The following is a 16,072-nucleotide window of genomic DNA, read 5'->3' on the forward strand; positions in this document are numbered from 1 at the left end:
CTCGCTGGCTCATTGGCGACAAGGGCTGGCCGAATGAATCTGGCCGTCTACGTGGGGTTCCGGATGGCTACTCCGGAAGGCCTTGGCACTGCCATGCCAAGCCGGAAGTGAGAACCCCTGAGCGGGTTCCCTAAGGTCTTGGAGAAGTCTAACTGCCTAGTTGGACTCGAAGTCCACCCCACAGTGCCTTCCGGCTCTGCCTTGGAGACCACTTTGGAATCTGAGTCTGTAGGTCTTACCCTCCCCACCCCCAGCACGTGCGCGCGCACACACACACACACACACATACACACACACACAGGTGAGCTCTGCAGGCATAGGGAAGGTCTGACTGCCAACGGGAAGTTGGATGCCAACAGACAGGCGATCAGGAGCCCATACACGAACAGCATCTTCTAGCCTTTACAGGATTAAGCTCTTGAGACTATTTTGAGGATTTTAGAGCAAATATTAATAGCAATGCACAGTCTGCAAGGCCTCTGAGGCCAAGGAACGCCTCGTCTCCGCATGGACATGTATGGATCACCGTTCCCACCCCAACCAGGCAGCATTTTTTTCTTTTTTTCTTTTTATTTTATTTTATTTTTATTTTTTAATTTTTCTTAGTGAAACACCGTGAGGTACAGTTGTAGACTTACAATTTTTTGTGCTTGGGTTTCAATTATACAATGATCAAGTACCCATCCCTGCATTTTTGAGGTCCAGTCGGACTCTTGCCCTTCTATAGCCCATAGCACATACTCGTTGACCCCCACAAAACGCCAGGCCTGCCACTGAGCAGCTTCTTCCACTAGCCTAGTCACGGCTGCAGTCCAGTGCAGTCCACGCTGGTGGTTCCCAGGGATGACAGCGGTGGGGTTCCTGCTGTAGAGGGTTCAGATATTCATGCAGTCCCCAGAGGAATGATTTCTTGCCCAGATTCAGTGAGCAGGGTTTTTTGGTGGGGTGGGGGGTGGGGGATGTTACTGGGCATAAATTTGTTGTTTGGGAAAAAACTACCAATATAATGGCTTTTGTGTCTTCAGTTCAAGGTTTTCTTTTGAACTGGGGTCACATGCAATTTCAAGAAATAACATAGAGCTCTTCGTATGTACCCTCTCCCCAGTTTCTTCCATAACTATAGTGTCATTGCATACCCTGCATACCCTGACATGAGTATGGTTGCCAGCTTAAGTTCAAGAACATTTGGATGTCTTTGAGGAAGTTTGTCTTTAATAGTAGCTGTTGCATTGACTTGTATTAATTCTGTGGAAGTGAGTTCCTTGTTGGGGAGGGGTGTTTGGATTTGATTGCTCTATTAGTTAGCTGCTTTTATTTATTTTCTTACCTTTTTCTTCTTCGGCAGAACAGGGATGTCATCCGGAGAGTGCTTCTTGACTCCCCCAGACCCCTCCAAAAAGGGCTCTGAGCTCCCCTTCTTGCTCTTTTGCGTGTTGGCATTCAAGAGGGATACAGATCAAAGGAGAAAAGTGGGCGTGCAAAGGCCTGTGCTTATGACCCTGTTCAGGTGGATTCCTGCTGACATAAAGGTCAGCAATCGAGGGTCTGCGGCAGCTGCTGCCATTCCCACCTGTCTAGTGCCCACAGCCCACCCAGGGTAACGCTGGGACCCAGACTCAGCCCATGCTAAAACTCCACAAGCTGATTCTGGGAGGATGCTCAGCTTCGGCCGCTTATAAGACGCCGCCAAGTCCCTGCTGCGAACAGGAAATCTGCTTGTGACTTACCAGCGCCTGATTGACACCCATTATAGGGTTCAGAATGCTCTGTAGGCCCCTGGCTTGGGCCAAATAACAAAAATCTTCAGATTAATGACCATGTAGCTCAGGATTCACCCCCTCCCAGCTTCGGAGCCCTCCAGAGACAGTTGAAGCCAACTGATACTCCCACTGAGTCTGCTATGTTCCCGCCTCCCCTCACCGTGAACCCCCCTCCCCCGGCACGAGGATAGCCGCACCCCCATGCCCTGCCTGAGCAAACAGTCCAGGCAAACCCACCTTCCCCCCGTCCATAAAGTTTTTTAGGGGCAACTATGTCTCTGTAACCCTACTCTGAACACCTGTCTATTCATCGCTTTATGGACGCTGATGTTCTTGCTAGCACATAGGACCGGGGAGGCAGAGCAGAAACCCTGGTGATGATTCGAGACCAGCCTCCTCCCCAGAGCGCCTCTTACAGGTTTTGACTGGTGTGTTTACAGTTACTACCTCGAAATTAGGTCTCAACTTTCTGGTATGTTTGTTCTCGGGCCTTTCAAGGGATTTAAAAATTCAGGAGCTTGATGCCAATAATTGCTTTTAAGGAGCTCCTACTGCCTTTTTTTCTATAGATGAATTCCAGTTTGGAGCATCAATTATTTTCCTCACAGAAACCCACAAAGTACATGTCCGAGTTTGCATCGGAATTGAATAGGATCCAGAAATTCTTCGCGTTGCTCAGCTGGGCTCTTGCTTCTAAAGTGCGTGTATTTTATGCGTGCATTCGACTAATGCAAAATAGAGTGTTTCTTTCTGAACAGACGCCCCTCGTCGGAGCTGAGTCCAGGGACACGCTCTTGCACCAGCACCCTGTCTACCCGGGGCAGGTTGTGTTAGACATCTCTGAAAAGGAACTGGTATCTGGCTTGGGGGACATGGTGGCATCAAGGCAGAACAGGCTCCCGTGGTCCACACTTCATCATTCGAGATGGAATGTTCTCACATGGGGCCGATTAGCAAGCTTGTTACTGAAGGCGGATGGTTGGGCACACTGCAGGGGTGCTTTGAATCAATGGCTTGACCCTGTCACCAAAAAATGTTATTGCTTTTCTAGCTGTGCCTTCTGCCTCCTCTAACATCCTGGACCTCGCTCCAGGACTGGCTCCCCCTTGTGGACGCACATGACTCCCAGCCACGCCAGGGGCTCCAGGCTTCAGCCTGCGAGTGACAGGACAGTGAGTTCTAGAAGCTGTGTGCTTCTAGAATTCCAGGGCGTGGGGGGGGGGGGGGAGGGTGAATCGCCTGATGGATCACTGCCCCGCTAGGCTGCTTCTTGGAGATTGGGCCGGGTCCTCCAACTCTAAGGCCCTAGGTATCTGGTTCTTGTCCCCAAAGCATATAAGCAACACGGGGCAAGGGAGGCTGCCTAGACGGAAATGGGGAAGCGCCAGAAGGGAGACTGGATGTTAGCTGCACCCCCATCTGTCCCTGCTCCAGCCACCTGCTTTGGCCCTCTTCATGCTCCCCCTTCCTGTGTTCCCTAAATGCTCCCCCCAGTCAGAAAACCTTGTCACCTCCCCAAAGGGATTCAGCTCCAGTCTCCAAGCTGGGATCATTTCACCTGGCCAGGATGTGACCCTTGGTGTCCCTGAAAGCTGCTGTGCATGCTCATATTGGCCAGGAAAGAGAGAGAGGGGACAGGGGAGAAAGACCATTTGGAAAGGGGCAGTGGGAGAGCAGCCCACAGTGGTCCCAGGGCTAGTACTTGCCTCCTGGGGCACTCAGCCTGCTGCCCTGTGTAGCGATGGCCCTGGAACAAAGGATGCTTCTGCCCAAATGTGCCCCAGAGAGTTGGTTCTGATGCAGAGAACCAGGATCTAACCCAGAGTCTCCGTCTTGGAGGGCTGAGGATGCTAGGGAATTTGGCTGGCAAACAGCTTTCCCAGGATGGCTTCTGGTCTTCAAGTCAGCAGGCAGCTTCAGCGCTGGGCATGGGGTGTGTGTGACGCCACCCAGACCTCCTCACGGGTATCTCCAGGGCAGCTGTGCTGTGACCGAGTCAGTCTCGAGACATGCAACACAAGAGGGGTCCTGAGGCACCCCTGCTGACTGATAGGGTTCTGCAGCTGGAAGCTGTCCCCCTGCAGGGCTGTCAAAACCACAAAAGGCACCTGGCATGGGGCTAGTGCCCAGGGTGTGGTTCATGACCCAGGCGCCTCCAGCTCATCTCTTCTCCCACTCTCTTACCAGAGACTGCCAGTGTCAGTGTCCCCTTTTCAGAACTGCACCCTGCAAAGGACTGCCCCGATCTGGACTCTGACACTGCAGGCTGTCCCGAGGTTGGGGGTCCGGTGGCGGAGGGTGGGACGTGCAGTCCCAGCTGCATTGCTTGTGGTATTGCAGCTGGGAGCAGAGGTAGAACTTCCCTGGAGCTGGCCCATGACTTTAACCGGTAGAAACAGGCTGCCCTTTTGATCTCGCCTGAGTGAGAGGTAAAGTGGCATTGGAAGCTTGGCTGGGCAGCCCTCTTGCTAGGTGTCCCGCCAGGCTGCACAGAGGAGCTGCAAGCCCTGGCTCCTTCCTACCCCATCTGCTCCCTTCCGGACTTTAGACCAGAAAAGAACGAGCTGCTGTTCAAGGCGGCACCTTCTCTACGGAGGCCTCGGCCTTCCCACCTGCCAAGCGTGGGCGGTTGGGGGCAAGTGGCGGTCCCCGTGCTGCAGAGGCAGGTTCCCAGAAACAGTCAGAGAGGGGACCAACCCCTGAGGAGTGCCTTCCTCCTCTCTTGGACACTCGAGACAGGTTCAGGACTCAGCCACCCAGAATGAGCTGTGGCAGTTGGGATGCTCTTAGCCCCTGGAGCTGGCCCCTGAGCCTGGCAGGCGGGTGTCTCACAAAACCAAATTTACTGAACTTTTAGTGGTACTTCGGCAGGGAGGGACTTTTGGTGCACGCATTAAATCTGCTGTCTGAATCCGGAAGTGTCCAAAGGAAATCCTGCCGCTCCCTTCCTCGGTTGCCCAAATGTGACAGCTACTTGGATTGGTTTCTTTGGAACCCTGGGAGCCTGTCAGCAGTGCGTACTGTCTCCAATACGGAGGCACCGGGAGAGGCTGGGAGGGGAAAGGATGCGGCTTTACTTTAACATAAAGCTGATGCTTTTGACAGCACCTATGTCTTGAAACAATTTGACTGTGGTTAAGAGGCTGGATTTTGAAGCAAGACCTAGGGTCTCTCGGAATGTGGCCACTTTCTTTTAAAATATCGGGGCTGGAACGATAGCACAGCGGGTGGGGTGTTTGCCTTGCACGCGGCCGGCCCGGGTTCGATTCCCAGCATCCCATATGGTCCCCCGAGCACTGCCAGGAGTGATTCCTGAGTGCAGAGCCAGGAGTAACCTGTGAGCATCGCCAGGTGTGACCCAAAAAGCAAAAAAAAAAAAAAAAATACGGCTTTATGATGCCCCAGGACTTGGGCTTCTCTGAACCTTATTTCTGTGGCCTATAAAATGTGAACATTAGGAGCTGGAATGACAGTAGAGAGAGTAAGGTGCCTGCCTCATACACAACCAACTCTGATTCCATCCCCAGCATCCCATAAGGTTCCCCGAGCCCACCAGGAGTAAGCACCTCTAAGTGTGACTCCAAAACAAAAGTGGATGATAATGGTATGTGTCTTTGAGGGTGGGGGATGGATTTCATTATGTAGAAACTGTACAGCTTTTGACCTGATGCCCGGCTCATTGTAGATGTTTACTACATGGTGCTGTGAGTATCGTCATCAAAAGCATATTCATGATGAGCAAATAGGACACTTCCGGCAACTATAGAACAGCTTCTGCCATCTCCCCCCCTAACCACCCTTCCCCTTTGCCCCAACCCCGATACTCGAGTTTCACCATGTTTCCACTTCCAGGCCAATTCCTACTGGCCTTGTAGGCTGAGTGACCACCCAGACTTCCTCGCTAGCAGCACTGACTACTGAGATGAAGGAGAATCAGGAGGAGGATGAGCAAGAGGAGACTCATCTTTTTTATATATAATTTTTATTAGTGAAACACCATGAGGTACAGTTGTAGACTGACAAATTTTTGTGCTTGGGTTTCAATTATACAATGATCAAATACCCATCCCTCCACCAGTGCCCATTTCCCACCACCACAGATCCCAGTATCCCTCCCACCCACTCCCATCCCCCCATCCCACCTTGCCTCTGTGGCAGGGCATTTCCTTTTGTTCTCTCTCTCCTTTTGGGTGTTGTGGAGACCCATCTTTAAGCAGGCCACTAGCTTACTTGTGGAATTAATGTCACAGGAAAATGACGGTCCTTCGTTTCTTTTCCTTTTTTAAAAATTAATTTTATTTATTTATTTATTTATTTATTTTTGCTTTTTGTGTCACACCCGGAGTTGCACAGGGGTTACTCCTGGCTCTGCACTCAGGAATCACTCCTGGTGGTGTTCAGGGATGCTGGGAATCGAACCCGGGTCGGCCGCGTGCAAGGCAAATGCCCTACCCACTGTGCTATCGCTCCAGCCCCAGTCCTTTGTTTCTTAAGTTGATTTATACATTGTTGATTTGCAGCATATTTTTTGTTCCTTAGATTATTTTTTTCTCTAGGCAAAGTAATAATTTGCCAGTTGAACCTAATCCTTTGTTTAAATTCCAAATCTTTTATCGTAATTCATATATGCGTGAATTATGAGTATTTTTGGTGGTTTGGGGGGAGGGTATTGCTTTGGGTCACATCCAGCAACGCTCGGGGCTTATTTCTGGCTCTGCACTTAGGAATTATGCCTGGTGGTGCTCAGAAGACCATATGGGATGCCAGGGATCAAATTCAAGTTAGCCACATACAAAACAAGTACCCTATCCATTGTACTATTCCTTTGGCCCCTAGAAGTGTGTATTTTTTGTTTGTTTTGGGACCATGCTGAGTGATATTCTGGGGGTCCTCCTGGCTCTGCACTCAGGAATCCCTCCTGGCAGTCTCAGGAGACCCTATGGAATGCCGTGTATAGAACCCAGGTTGGTCTGCATGCAAGACAAGTGCCCTACCCACTGTGCTATTGCTCAGGTCCAGATGTGTGGCTCCGTATTTCAAAATCCCATTTACACTTGGCTTAGCAGCATAATGACAGCGTAGAAGCCTTGTATTTTCCTGGTTTTTCCCCCCAAGGCATTGTTTCAAATTTGCAAAGTTGCCTCCTGTCACCTTCATTTGACAAGGAAGAGCTTCCATGAACTTACCCAAAGAGCCAGGCTCTTTCCAGAGTTCTCCCTTTAACCCTTTGGTCGTCCGTTCATCCCCTGGTGATTTTTACCACTTGGGGTTGGCCTCTAAAATCAGAAGGACTTTGGGTTCTCAGAGTAATTCCTGTCCCCTTTCCTGGGCACTCTTTTCTCATCTCTGCATAGTTCACTTGTTTAGTAAGGGTATGAGAAAGAAAAGGAATTCAGGATTTATTGCCAGAACTCCCAGAATAAGGCTAGAAAGCCACACTCTATCCCAGAAGCCCAAGGAATTCCAGTATACTACTGTATCCTTCCAAACGCAACCTGCCTTCCTCTGTAGGAAGGATGGGACCCGTATCCAACCTAGTCAGGAAAGCCACATGCTTCTGGCCAAATGGCTGACTCGCATTGAAGCTGAGGTGGTCATCAGCTGGACTCCTTACACTGAAGCGTTCTGGGGTCCAGTGATACTCTAGGATGGCCAGTGACCTGGGGACAGAGGAGGCTGTGGTCTGCTCCTGGTCATGTGCTGGCACTTCCACATCTAGTCACTGCTGGGCTTCAGGCAATTCCCACCTTAACACGAGCAATCCGGTCTCCACTTTCCCCGTTACATAAAGCAGGGGCAATGAGTGTGACACAGCACCAGCACACCGTGATACTCATGCAGGTGCTCACTGATGATCCTTTTCCCTGGTGAGTCTGAGCGAGCTCTGTTCTACTAATGGCCTCGATGGACCAGCGTTGTGGCGGAGGGACACGTAGAGGTGCTGAAAAGGATCAAGGTTCCATAGATCGTTGATACTTCCACTCCTCCCTCACTGAGGAGGGCCTGGGGCGAAGCAGTTTGTCATTCCACCAAGCTCATACAAGTCAAGTCAATGGAACGTCCCAAGTGTCAGCTGAGCCCCTTGTGGATGCCGGGCCCTATGTGCACACAGGAGAAAGGGGACAGGGTGGAGAGGTGACTCGGACCCAGCCCGGCTCCACAGATGCTCAGCCTTCACAGCTGGCAGGAAGGAGAGGCTGAATCCCCAAGGTGTGGGAGCCGCTTTTCGATAGCAGCAACTTCCAGAAAGAGCAATGCAGGCTAGATGTATGCAGAGCTCGGGACAGACACGTGTGTCTGCAGCAGTGCCGGGACCCTCAGAAACCAGAGCTGGTGGGGCCACAGGGCAGATTGCTCTGAAAACAGAACTGCACATGCGCTTGTATCCCTGGGACTGGGGTTGTGCCAACCTTGTCCCCATCAACTCTGGTGAACATGGTCAACCCATTATACGACCTCACCAGTTCTTTTCTCAGAGGGTATTGGTTGGTTTGTTTCTTGGAAGAAGCATATCCGACAGTGCTCAGGGCTTCCTCCTGGCTCTGCTCAGGGATCATTCCTGGTGGGGTTGGGGGACCACATGGGGTGCACAGGATGGAACACACGTCGGCTGCATACAAGGCAAGCACCCTACTCACCGAACTATAACTCTGGCCGCCTCTCAGTGGCACATTGAAACACTTCACATTTGAAAAGTTGTTTTCCTGGTTGTGAGTTAACAGTCAACACACACGCTCATAGGTATACCCACTGGCAAACTGCCTGCTGACTTGGGAACCAATCAAAGCTAGGATTGCATCTGGTTGTGCCAACTGGCTGTGTGACTTTGTGTGACTTAGTTGATCTCTGAGCCTCAGTGTCCTCATCTGTAAGAAGGATAATCCTTCCTGTCTAATTCCCGCCCCAGGGCCTTTGAATGTATTTGTATTGAAAGGACTGAGTGTGCCTAAAGAGTCAAGTACTTGGATTATTGTCAATGCCCCCTAAATCCCGTGGTGGCTTTCTTAATTCTTCTCTTCAAGAATGCATCCAAATTGCTAGTGGCCTCTGTTCTGTCTGCAATAGATGCTTAGTGCCTTTTTCAACAAATGGAATTGACTGCATCTATTTAGCTGAGCCTGGAGATGTCACTGCCCCCATCTGCTGGGGCTTGCAGCCACCAGCGATGCCTACCGGCAGAGTGAAGAGACTGTTTGGGTGGGCAGAACTTCTCGTTGATGGAGAGGCAGCCTTCCCTTGGTCCTCTGAGACATCACAGTTGCCAAGTGATGGGATGGGCACGTCAGGTTGAAAGAACTGGGTCTTCCATTTGGTCCGCTGCTCTCCCGAGCTCCTAAGACCTGATGGAGAAGGGAGGTCTCAGCCCAAAACTAGGGGCCGTGGCAGACGAGCCGCAGTGAGGGCGGTCTCAGGCTTTGAGCTGGACTGTTGGGTTTTGCCACTCACTGTTTGGTTTTGCAGATCCCACCGTATGTCTCCACATACCTACCTACCAACTGGTTCCAAGGTCGTGCTCTGTCACGGGGATGGGCTAGGAGGGTGGGGAAGGTGGGATTGGGGCTGCTCAATTGAGGTCATTGACAGTGACCCGACTCTCTGACCTTATTTTACTCCCGCTTGCAACAAGACAGCGATTGTCTCAGGCAAGGGAGCCTTAACCCGAGAGAGAGCCTCGGATGGGTATTAAGTGTCCACAACCCCCCTGAAGTTACATGTAATGTGTTGGTAGGCTGGGCTGGGCCAAATGCACTCCCGCAAGTGCTTTTTCTGTGGAGAGGGGCCATAGCTTCGAACGGATTGTCAAAGTGACCCAAGACCTGGGACCGCCCCCTCCCCACCACCACCAGCACCAAGTACTTTGGTTTGGTTGTCCCACACCCATTGGAGTACGTAACTAAGCCCAACACCCAAACCACTCGGGGCAGAGACGAGATGAATCGGATCAGGTTGTAGTCGCGCAGCTGATGGATTGTTCAATCGGTTGTTGTAGACTCATGTAGACAAAGCCTGCAAGCTTGGGGAAACCAGGCTCCCCCAGGTCAGCCTTGGGCGACAGGCCTCATCCTGCCAAGCCCTGGGGAGTGAGTCCTACCTGCCCGGCAGCTCCTTTGCCCATGATCTGGCCCGAGTCACCTCGCACAACAGCTCGCAGGCAGCGCCCTGGGGCGGCTGGGATCCGAAGGCCTGGAGGCAGCTGCCCGCGCCACTGCTGCCTACCTGCGAAGCCCTAGGTAAGTCACACACCCCAGCCTCGCTTTTTCTCATCTGTCAACGGGGCACGGCCCCTGCTCAGCCTGCCGCCTGCCTCACAGGATTGTTGGGAGGTGACAGCCCAGACAACTCTGTACACCTAGGAAGGTTTTCTAGAGCCTTCTCTACTCTCCCTGCCAGTCGGGGCCAAACCGAACGCCCAACGAGCACAGTGCTGCAGAGCGCACCCGGGGCCACCTCTGGCCCCCTCTGCGAAGCCTCCCGGCACCCCAGTTCTTTCCCTGCCTGTCCCCGCTGCCCACCTGTGAGCCCGAGGGGAGGAGGTCTGGGCGCTGCACCCCCAGACCCCCCCTCTTCCCCAGCCGCTGCCGCTCCGGCCTGCCTTCCACTGTGGACTCTGAACTTCGAGCCAGTGACCGACCCCACCCAGGACCCGCGCCCCCAGAATCGGGAAGGTGGATCCTCCTTCCCGAGGCAGAAGGGCGCCAGGCCAAGCCTTGGTGGGGATCAAGTCGCGAAATTAGTAGAAGCAGCTTGACTTGCCTGGGAGACGCCCGGGCCTGGTCCTGGGAGCGGGACTCAGGCCAGACTGTCCAGGGCGCTTGTGGGCACGGAGCAGTGGAGCAGTGTGCGCAGGCCGAGCTGCACTGATAGCGATCAGAATGGGCCGTCGGCGATTCTCGCCTTTAATGGAAATCCTCCTCCTGCTCTGAAGCAGCTGAGCGGCAGCCTCCTGCCCCACTGTGGGGCTCCCGCGAAAAACCCATGGGTGGGAGAGCGCATCTCATGCCCCATTTCTGTCTCACCTCATTCCCTCTCTCCCCTCCCAGGGTGGGCTGAGGCTGTCCCCACCCCACTCTGGGTCCATGCTGGAGATAATGCACCCTGAGTGTCGGGGGAGGGGGGTTGAAAAGCATGGGGTTGAGCCCAGAGGACCCTTTAAGATCCAAGGCGGTCACCTCCCCGCAAACCTGCCCTGCCTCTGTGGGGTCCCTTCGGTTAGGGGTGAGGAGGCCTCAGGAACCCGAGCCATCAGGACCTACTAGAACCTTCTTCCTTGTCCCCTCCCTTGTACCTCCTGCCCTTCCCCTCCCTCTCCTGCTCCATCTCCTGCCCTCTTTCCCTTACTGCCCTCCCCCTCTCCTGCCCCTCCCCACCCCTCTCCTTCCCTCCTTCATATCTCCCTCCTTCCTCCCCTTCCAGCCTCCCTAGTCCTCCCTTCCTGCACCTCCCCACCCCCTCCTGCCTTTCTTGCTCTCCCCCTCTCCTCTCCCCCTTCCCACCTCCTCTCCTCTCCTCCCTTCCCACCTCCTCTCCTCTCCTCCCTTCCCATCTCCCCTGCTCTCCTCCCTTTGCCTCTCCTCACCACTCCTCTCCGCTGTCTCCTCTCCTCTCATATTCTCTCCATTCCTCCCCTCCCCTCCCCTCCCCTCTCCTCTCCTCTCCTCTCCTTTCCTGTCCTCACCTCTCCTTACCTCTCCTCTCCTCTCCTCTCCTCTCCTTTCCTGTCCTCACCTCTCCTTACCTCTCCTCTCCTCTCCTCTCCTCTCTTCTCCTCCCTTCCCACCTCGTCTCTCCTCCTTTCCCATCTCCTCTGCTCTCCTCCCTTTGCCTCTCTGCTCCTCTCCTCTCCTCTCCTCTGCTCTCCTCCCTTCCCATCTCCTCTGCTCTCCTCTCCTCTCCTTCCTTTCCACCTCTTCTCCTTTCCTCCTTTCCCATCTCCTCTGCTCTCCTCCCTTTGCCTCTCCTGTCCTCTCCTGTCCTGTCCTCTCCTCTCCTCTCCTCTCCTCTCCTTCCCATCTCCTGCCCCCCTCCTTTTCGGCCCTCCCCTCTTTCCCACTCCTGCCCCTCCCCCTCCTACTCTGCCTTCTGTGCCTCCCTTCTCTTTCCTTTCCCCACTGGCCATCTTGCAGTTCCCCCCTCCCTGCCCCTCTTCCTTCCTCCCCTATCTTTCACCCCTGCCCTCCCCTCCCACCTTCCACCCCTGTGTGCTACAGAATCAGCTTTGGCTACTGTCCTCTTCCACCAGAATGAGTCTCTCTGGAGTCCCCTTAGGAGTTGGCCCACTGTGCTCCGAGGACCAAGGTTGAGATCTGGGAGCCCCACTGACCTTTGGCTTTCCACCCGCCCCCTTCGCCTGGTTAAAGGGCAGAGTCAGTGAGGTGACGCTTTGGGGTTCAGAGGATGCCTGCACACCTATCCTGCAGGGGACCCGTGTGGACTCAGCTATGCCCATGGAAGGCAGGCAGGCAGGCATCTGCAAGCGCTTCCCAGGTTGCCATTGGCTCCTTCCTGGCTGAGCCTCCCCGGGGGGAAGGGCTGAGAACAGGAATGCGGGCTCAGGACAGCAGCTTCCACAGCCTGGGAGAGGCAGGCCGGATCTGGGAGCACCACCTGGTACGGAAACACCGGCTCCAAGCCAGGGAGTGGCCAAGCTCACGCACAGCCGCCAGGGCTGCTGGACCGTCCCACGAGTGTCCACAGGGCCACGACTCAAGGCCCCTGTTTCCTCCTGCTCTCCGAGAGCTTTGGTCATTTCCTGTTTGCTCCGCTTTCCAACGATTCCAATTATCAGTGTCAAAAGGCAACAACTGTTTTCTTGGGTCTTATCTTTGTGGCGTTTGGATGCAGAACAAAGGCTGATCCTCCGTCTGCAAAACAAACCCGGGGAGACGGGCCCAGCGGGCGGCACACGCAGAAGGTGCAGATCACACAGAGTGCAGGCCTGGAACCTACAACAAACCCGGCCCGCAACACAGAGCATGCCCAGGAGGGACAGCCGGCCCAGAGCAGAGCAGGAGCCTTTGGGCGTGAAGTCCCACACTGGACTCATGGGCAGGGCCCCAGGAAGTCCCAGGCCCAGCCCACAGGCGGGAGGGTGCGGACCCCACTGCTGCTGCGACACCCTGGTGTCCCCTAGCCACGCAGTGTGAGGGAAGCTGGGCGTCTCGTCCCAGCCTGCCTGCCCACCCACTCCGGTCCGGTCCTTTGCGATCTTCCAGCCTCTGTCTGGCCCTGTGCCCCTCCCCCTACAGGGGGCTCCTGGAGGGCACGAGGGGACGGAGCATAGACCTGTCGTGGTGGTGGCACTGCCTGCCAGCTCTGCACTTTGGCACTTCTTAGCCACCCATTTCATTTCGGGCAATTCGTTTCAGCTGTCTGAGCATGACGAGTCACAACAGGAACAGGGTGGAAGAACCAAAACAAACAAACAAACACTGTTCTCCTGTTGTTCATTGATTTGCTTGAGCGGGCCCAGTAACGTCTCCATTTTGAGACTTGTTGTTACTGTGTTTGGCATATTGAATATACTCTCGGTAGCTTGCCGGGCTCTCCGAGAGGGGCGGAGGAATCGAACCCGGCTCGGCCGGGCAGGCTGCGTGCAAGGCAAACACCCTACCGCTGTGCTATGGCTCCAGCCCGTTTGGAAGAACCAGAAACCAAAAAACAGAGCTGCCTGGGAGTGAAGCGCGCCTCCCCCCACCCCCCCAACATACACACACACACCAACAACAACCGCTCCAGCTATGAGCTCGCTCTCTCCCCAGTTCCTCGTGGGGACCTTAGCCGTCAGCCGAGCCCCAGGCTCCCGGTGTCTGTTGGTGATGCTGTGCTCATCGCAGGGACTCAGGGAGAGGGAAGCCCCCCAACTCAAGAGCCAGTGCCTTCCCAACTCGTGTCGGGACCCTTCAGAACCCAAAAGGGAGGCAGCCACTAGCTCTGTGGGTTGGAATCTGGCGGAGGCTGGCTGGTGCCACGTGTTTGTCCTCTCTGCCTTGGCACGACCTGAGGCCGGAGCTGCTGCCAGGCCTGGGAGCCGGACACACTCCCAAGTGCCAGTCTCCACCCCACCCCCGCCCCAGTCTTCCCTGCGGAGCTCCAACACACAGGCTGAGATAGAAGGCCAAGTCCCCTGACATCTGGGTTTGGGGACAGAACTCAGGAAGTGGACTATGGGGGACATGCTTCCTTGAGGGGAGAGAGATAGCAGGGTGTCAAACAAGACCACCATCTCGCCCCTTCATGCCGGAGTCACCCCAAGTGAGCCTCGACCCTTTTCCCATGAGTACCCTGCAGAGAGTGGCACAGGCCACCCCTAAGTCAGAGGCTCTGCACTGGCCCCCGGCACCCGGATTCCCTCCACCTTGCCCCACCCATGTGCTCGGTGTCCAGGACCTCCTCCCCTCTCCTCCTGCCCTCCAGTTCTCCCCAAGCCTGCCATGCCAGGTCTTTTGTTGTCATTGCAGACATGGCCTGCCCAAGGCAGAGTAGTGCAGGACTGTCACCTCCCTCCTTCTACATGTTCTGCTTCTATTAATGCAGCCTGATGTTAATTTGCTCTTTGGTGATCACATCTCACTGCTGACACATCCTGAGTGGAAGAACATTGATATCGGCTAAATCTTTCCCTTCCGTGCTGTTGCTACTCAGCTCTGTCTCTCCCGGCCCATCTTATGCTCTTGCGGTTGATTTTTGTAACCCAGGTGCCGAATCCTACTTTTATGTATACCTGTGGAATTTTGCTCGGGAGGGCGGGGCATGCATGCAAGTGTGTGTTAGTGTGTGCACTCATGCTTTCTGCTACACCAAAGCCACGTCCTGAGTCCCCACGCAGTGGTCCCAAGGCTACTCCGTCCTGGTGCGTCTCATCTAATGAGTCCTTTCCATCTTCTGTTTAGCAAGGGAAGCAGACATCCGGTCCTATGGCAACGATCCCTGAGCAGCGGCGGGCATATACCGCCCAACAGTTGAGACAATTTCAAGGTAAGCGGGGAGGATCAGTGATCCCAAAAGGGGACGGGCGGACCAACCAGGAAACTCGGGGAGAGGAGGGTGTGGACTCAGTGTGGGTTAACGGATCCTGTGAGTTTGCGGATGCGGGGGAGACTGGGGTGCTTGTGGGTCAGTGAACGCTCGTCTCGATGGAGGCTTGAGTGGGGTCCCCTGTGAAGTCCATGCCCTAATGCCCACGAGGTGGCTTTTATGCAAGAGATGGAGTCCAGGTGAGGCCGAGCCCTTCTCCCTGGGGACAGGAAGGAGTGGCCCTGGCGAGCAGCAGCCTCATGGGCCTAGAGAAAGGGGGCTCGGGGTGTCTGTGTGCTGCCACTGCGGGCCAGTCTGCCAGTTTCCAGTCCTGGTAGCAGCTGCACCCTACCTGCCGAGGCTACACAGGTCGGGCGTGGCTGCCGTGCAGTGGGGGTGTGCATGAGTATCGGGAAGGCTGCTGTCAGGGTGAGTAAGACCTCTCGGCAGCTCCAGTACCCCATGGAGTTTCAGTGGACTGGAAAGGACTGGGAGTGAATCCAGGAGGGGCTCTTGGCTGGTGCTCGTGAACATAGAGCTACACAATCCAGGAGGGCTTCCTTGAAGAGCTGCCATACAAATGCAGAGGGGAATCTTAAGAAAATCTAGAGAGCAGTATAGTCCGGAGGGATGTCAGCGCTGGTTGTATGTGCCCTACCAATAGCTCAAGTGAAAGTCCCTTCGAGCCTGACTGCACCTTCTCTCTCTCCGTAGCCGTCCAAGAACAAGTCATCTTCAATCGTAGCCGAACCACGGCCGACCCTGCATCCAGCCAGCACGTGACACCACCCGGGCCCGGGGGCCTTTCAAACACTTTCAAGCCCGGAATGACCCAGCAGCCAGGCCTCTGCTACTCCGGCATCCCAGTGCCCTTCCTGTCACCCCCTGTGCGCTCACACACCTATCCGACCCGGGCCGCCCCCTCGGGGGCACCCCTGTCTGGCTTCTGTCTCAGCTCTCTAGGCATTCAGCATCCAAGCCCCGACCTGCTCAGAGTGTCCGCTGCCGCTGCCACCGCCACCCCCACCACCATGATTAGCAGCGCCATGTGGATGCTCCTGGCCACTGCCACCCACGAGGGCTCTCGGGTCCCCTCCCTGAGCCAGATAGTGGGCAGTAGCATCCAGCAGTGTCTCGACAGCGGGGCCGTCTTCACCCAGGCCTTCCCTGCCCTGCCCTCAACCGTGCCTCCCAGGCAGATGGCCACAGGGAACAGGCCTAGCCTGAGAGCGAATGTCCAGGCCGCAGCTAGTCCTGGCCCCGTGGCTCAGCTGAGCCCTGTTCCAGCCCCAGTGCCC

At 55.0% G+C, this 16,072-nt stretch overlaps 1 protein-coding gene across 1 annotated transcript in view; it reads left to right on the plus strand.

Annotated features, from left to right (window-relative positions):
* Window positions 1-15,775, plus strand: part of MAMLD1 (mastermind like domain containing 1) — a 104,263-nt gene extending 88,488 nt beyond the window's left edge. The window contains exons 4-6 of the mRNA XM_056130213.1: window positions 9,751-9,991; window positions 14,651-14,735; window positions 15,489-15,775. Of these exons, the coding sequence (XP_055986188.1) occupies window positions 9,751-9,991; window positions 14,651-14,691 (282 nt within the window). The 3' untranslated portion in view covers window positions 14,692-14,735; window positions 15,489-15,775. The remainder of the gene's footprint in view (window positions 1-9,750; window positions 9,992-14,650; window positions 14,736-15,488) is intronic.
* Window positions 15,776-16,072: the final 297 nt, after the last annotated feature.

The sequence above is a fragment of the Sorex fumeus genome, unplaced genomic scaffold (genome assembly GCF_029834395.1).
Source record: "Sorex fumeus unplaced genomic scaffold, SorFum_2.1 ptg000075l, whole genome shotgun sequence".
In the NCBI taxonomy this organism is placed as follows: Eukaryota; Metazoa; Chordata; class Mammalia; order Eulipotyphla; family Soricidae; genus Sorex; species Sorex fumeus.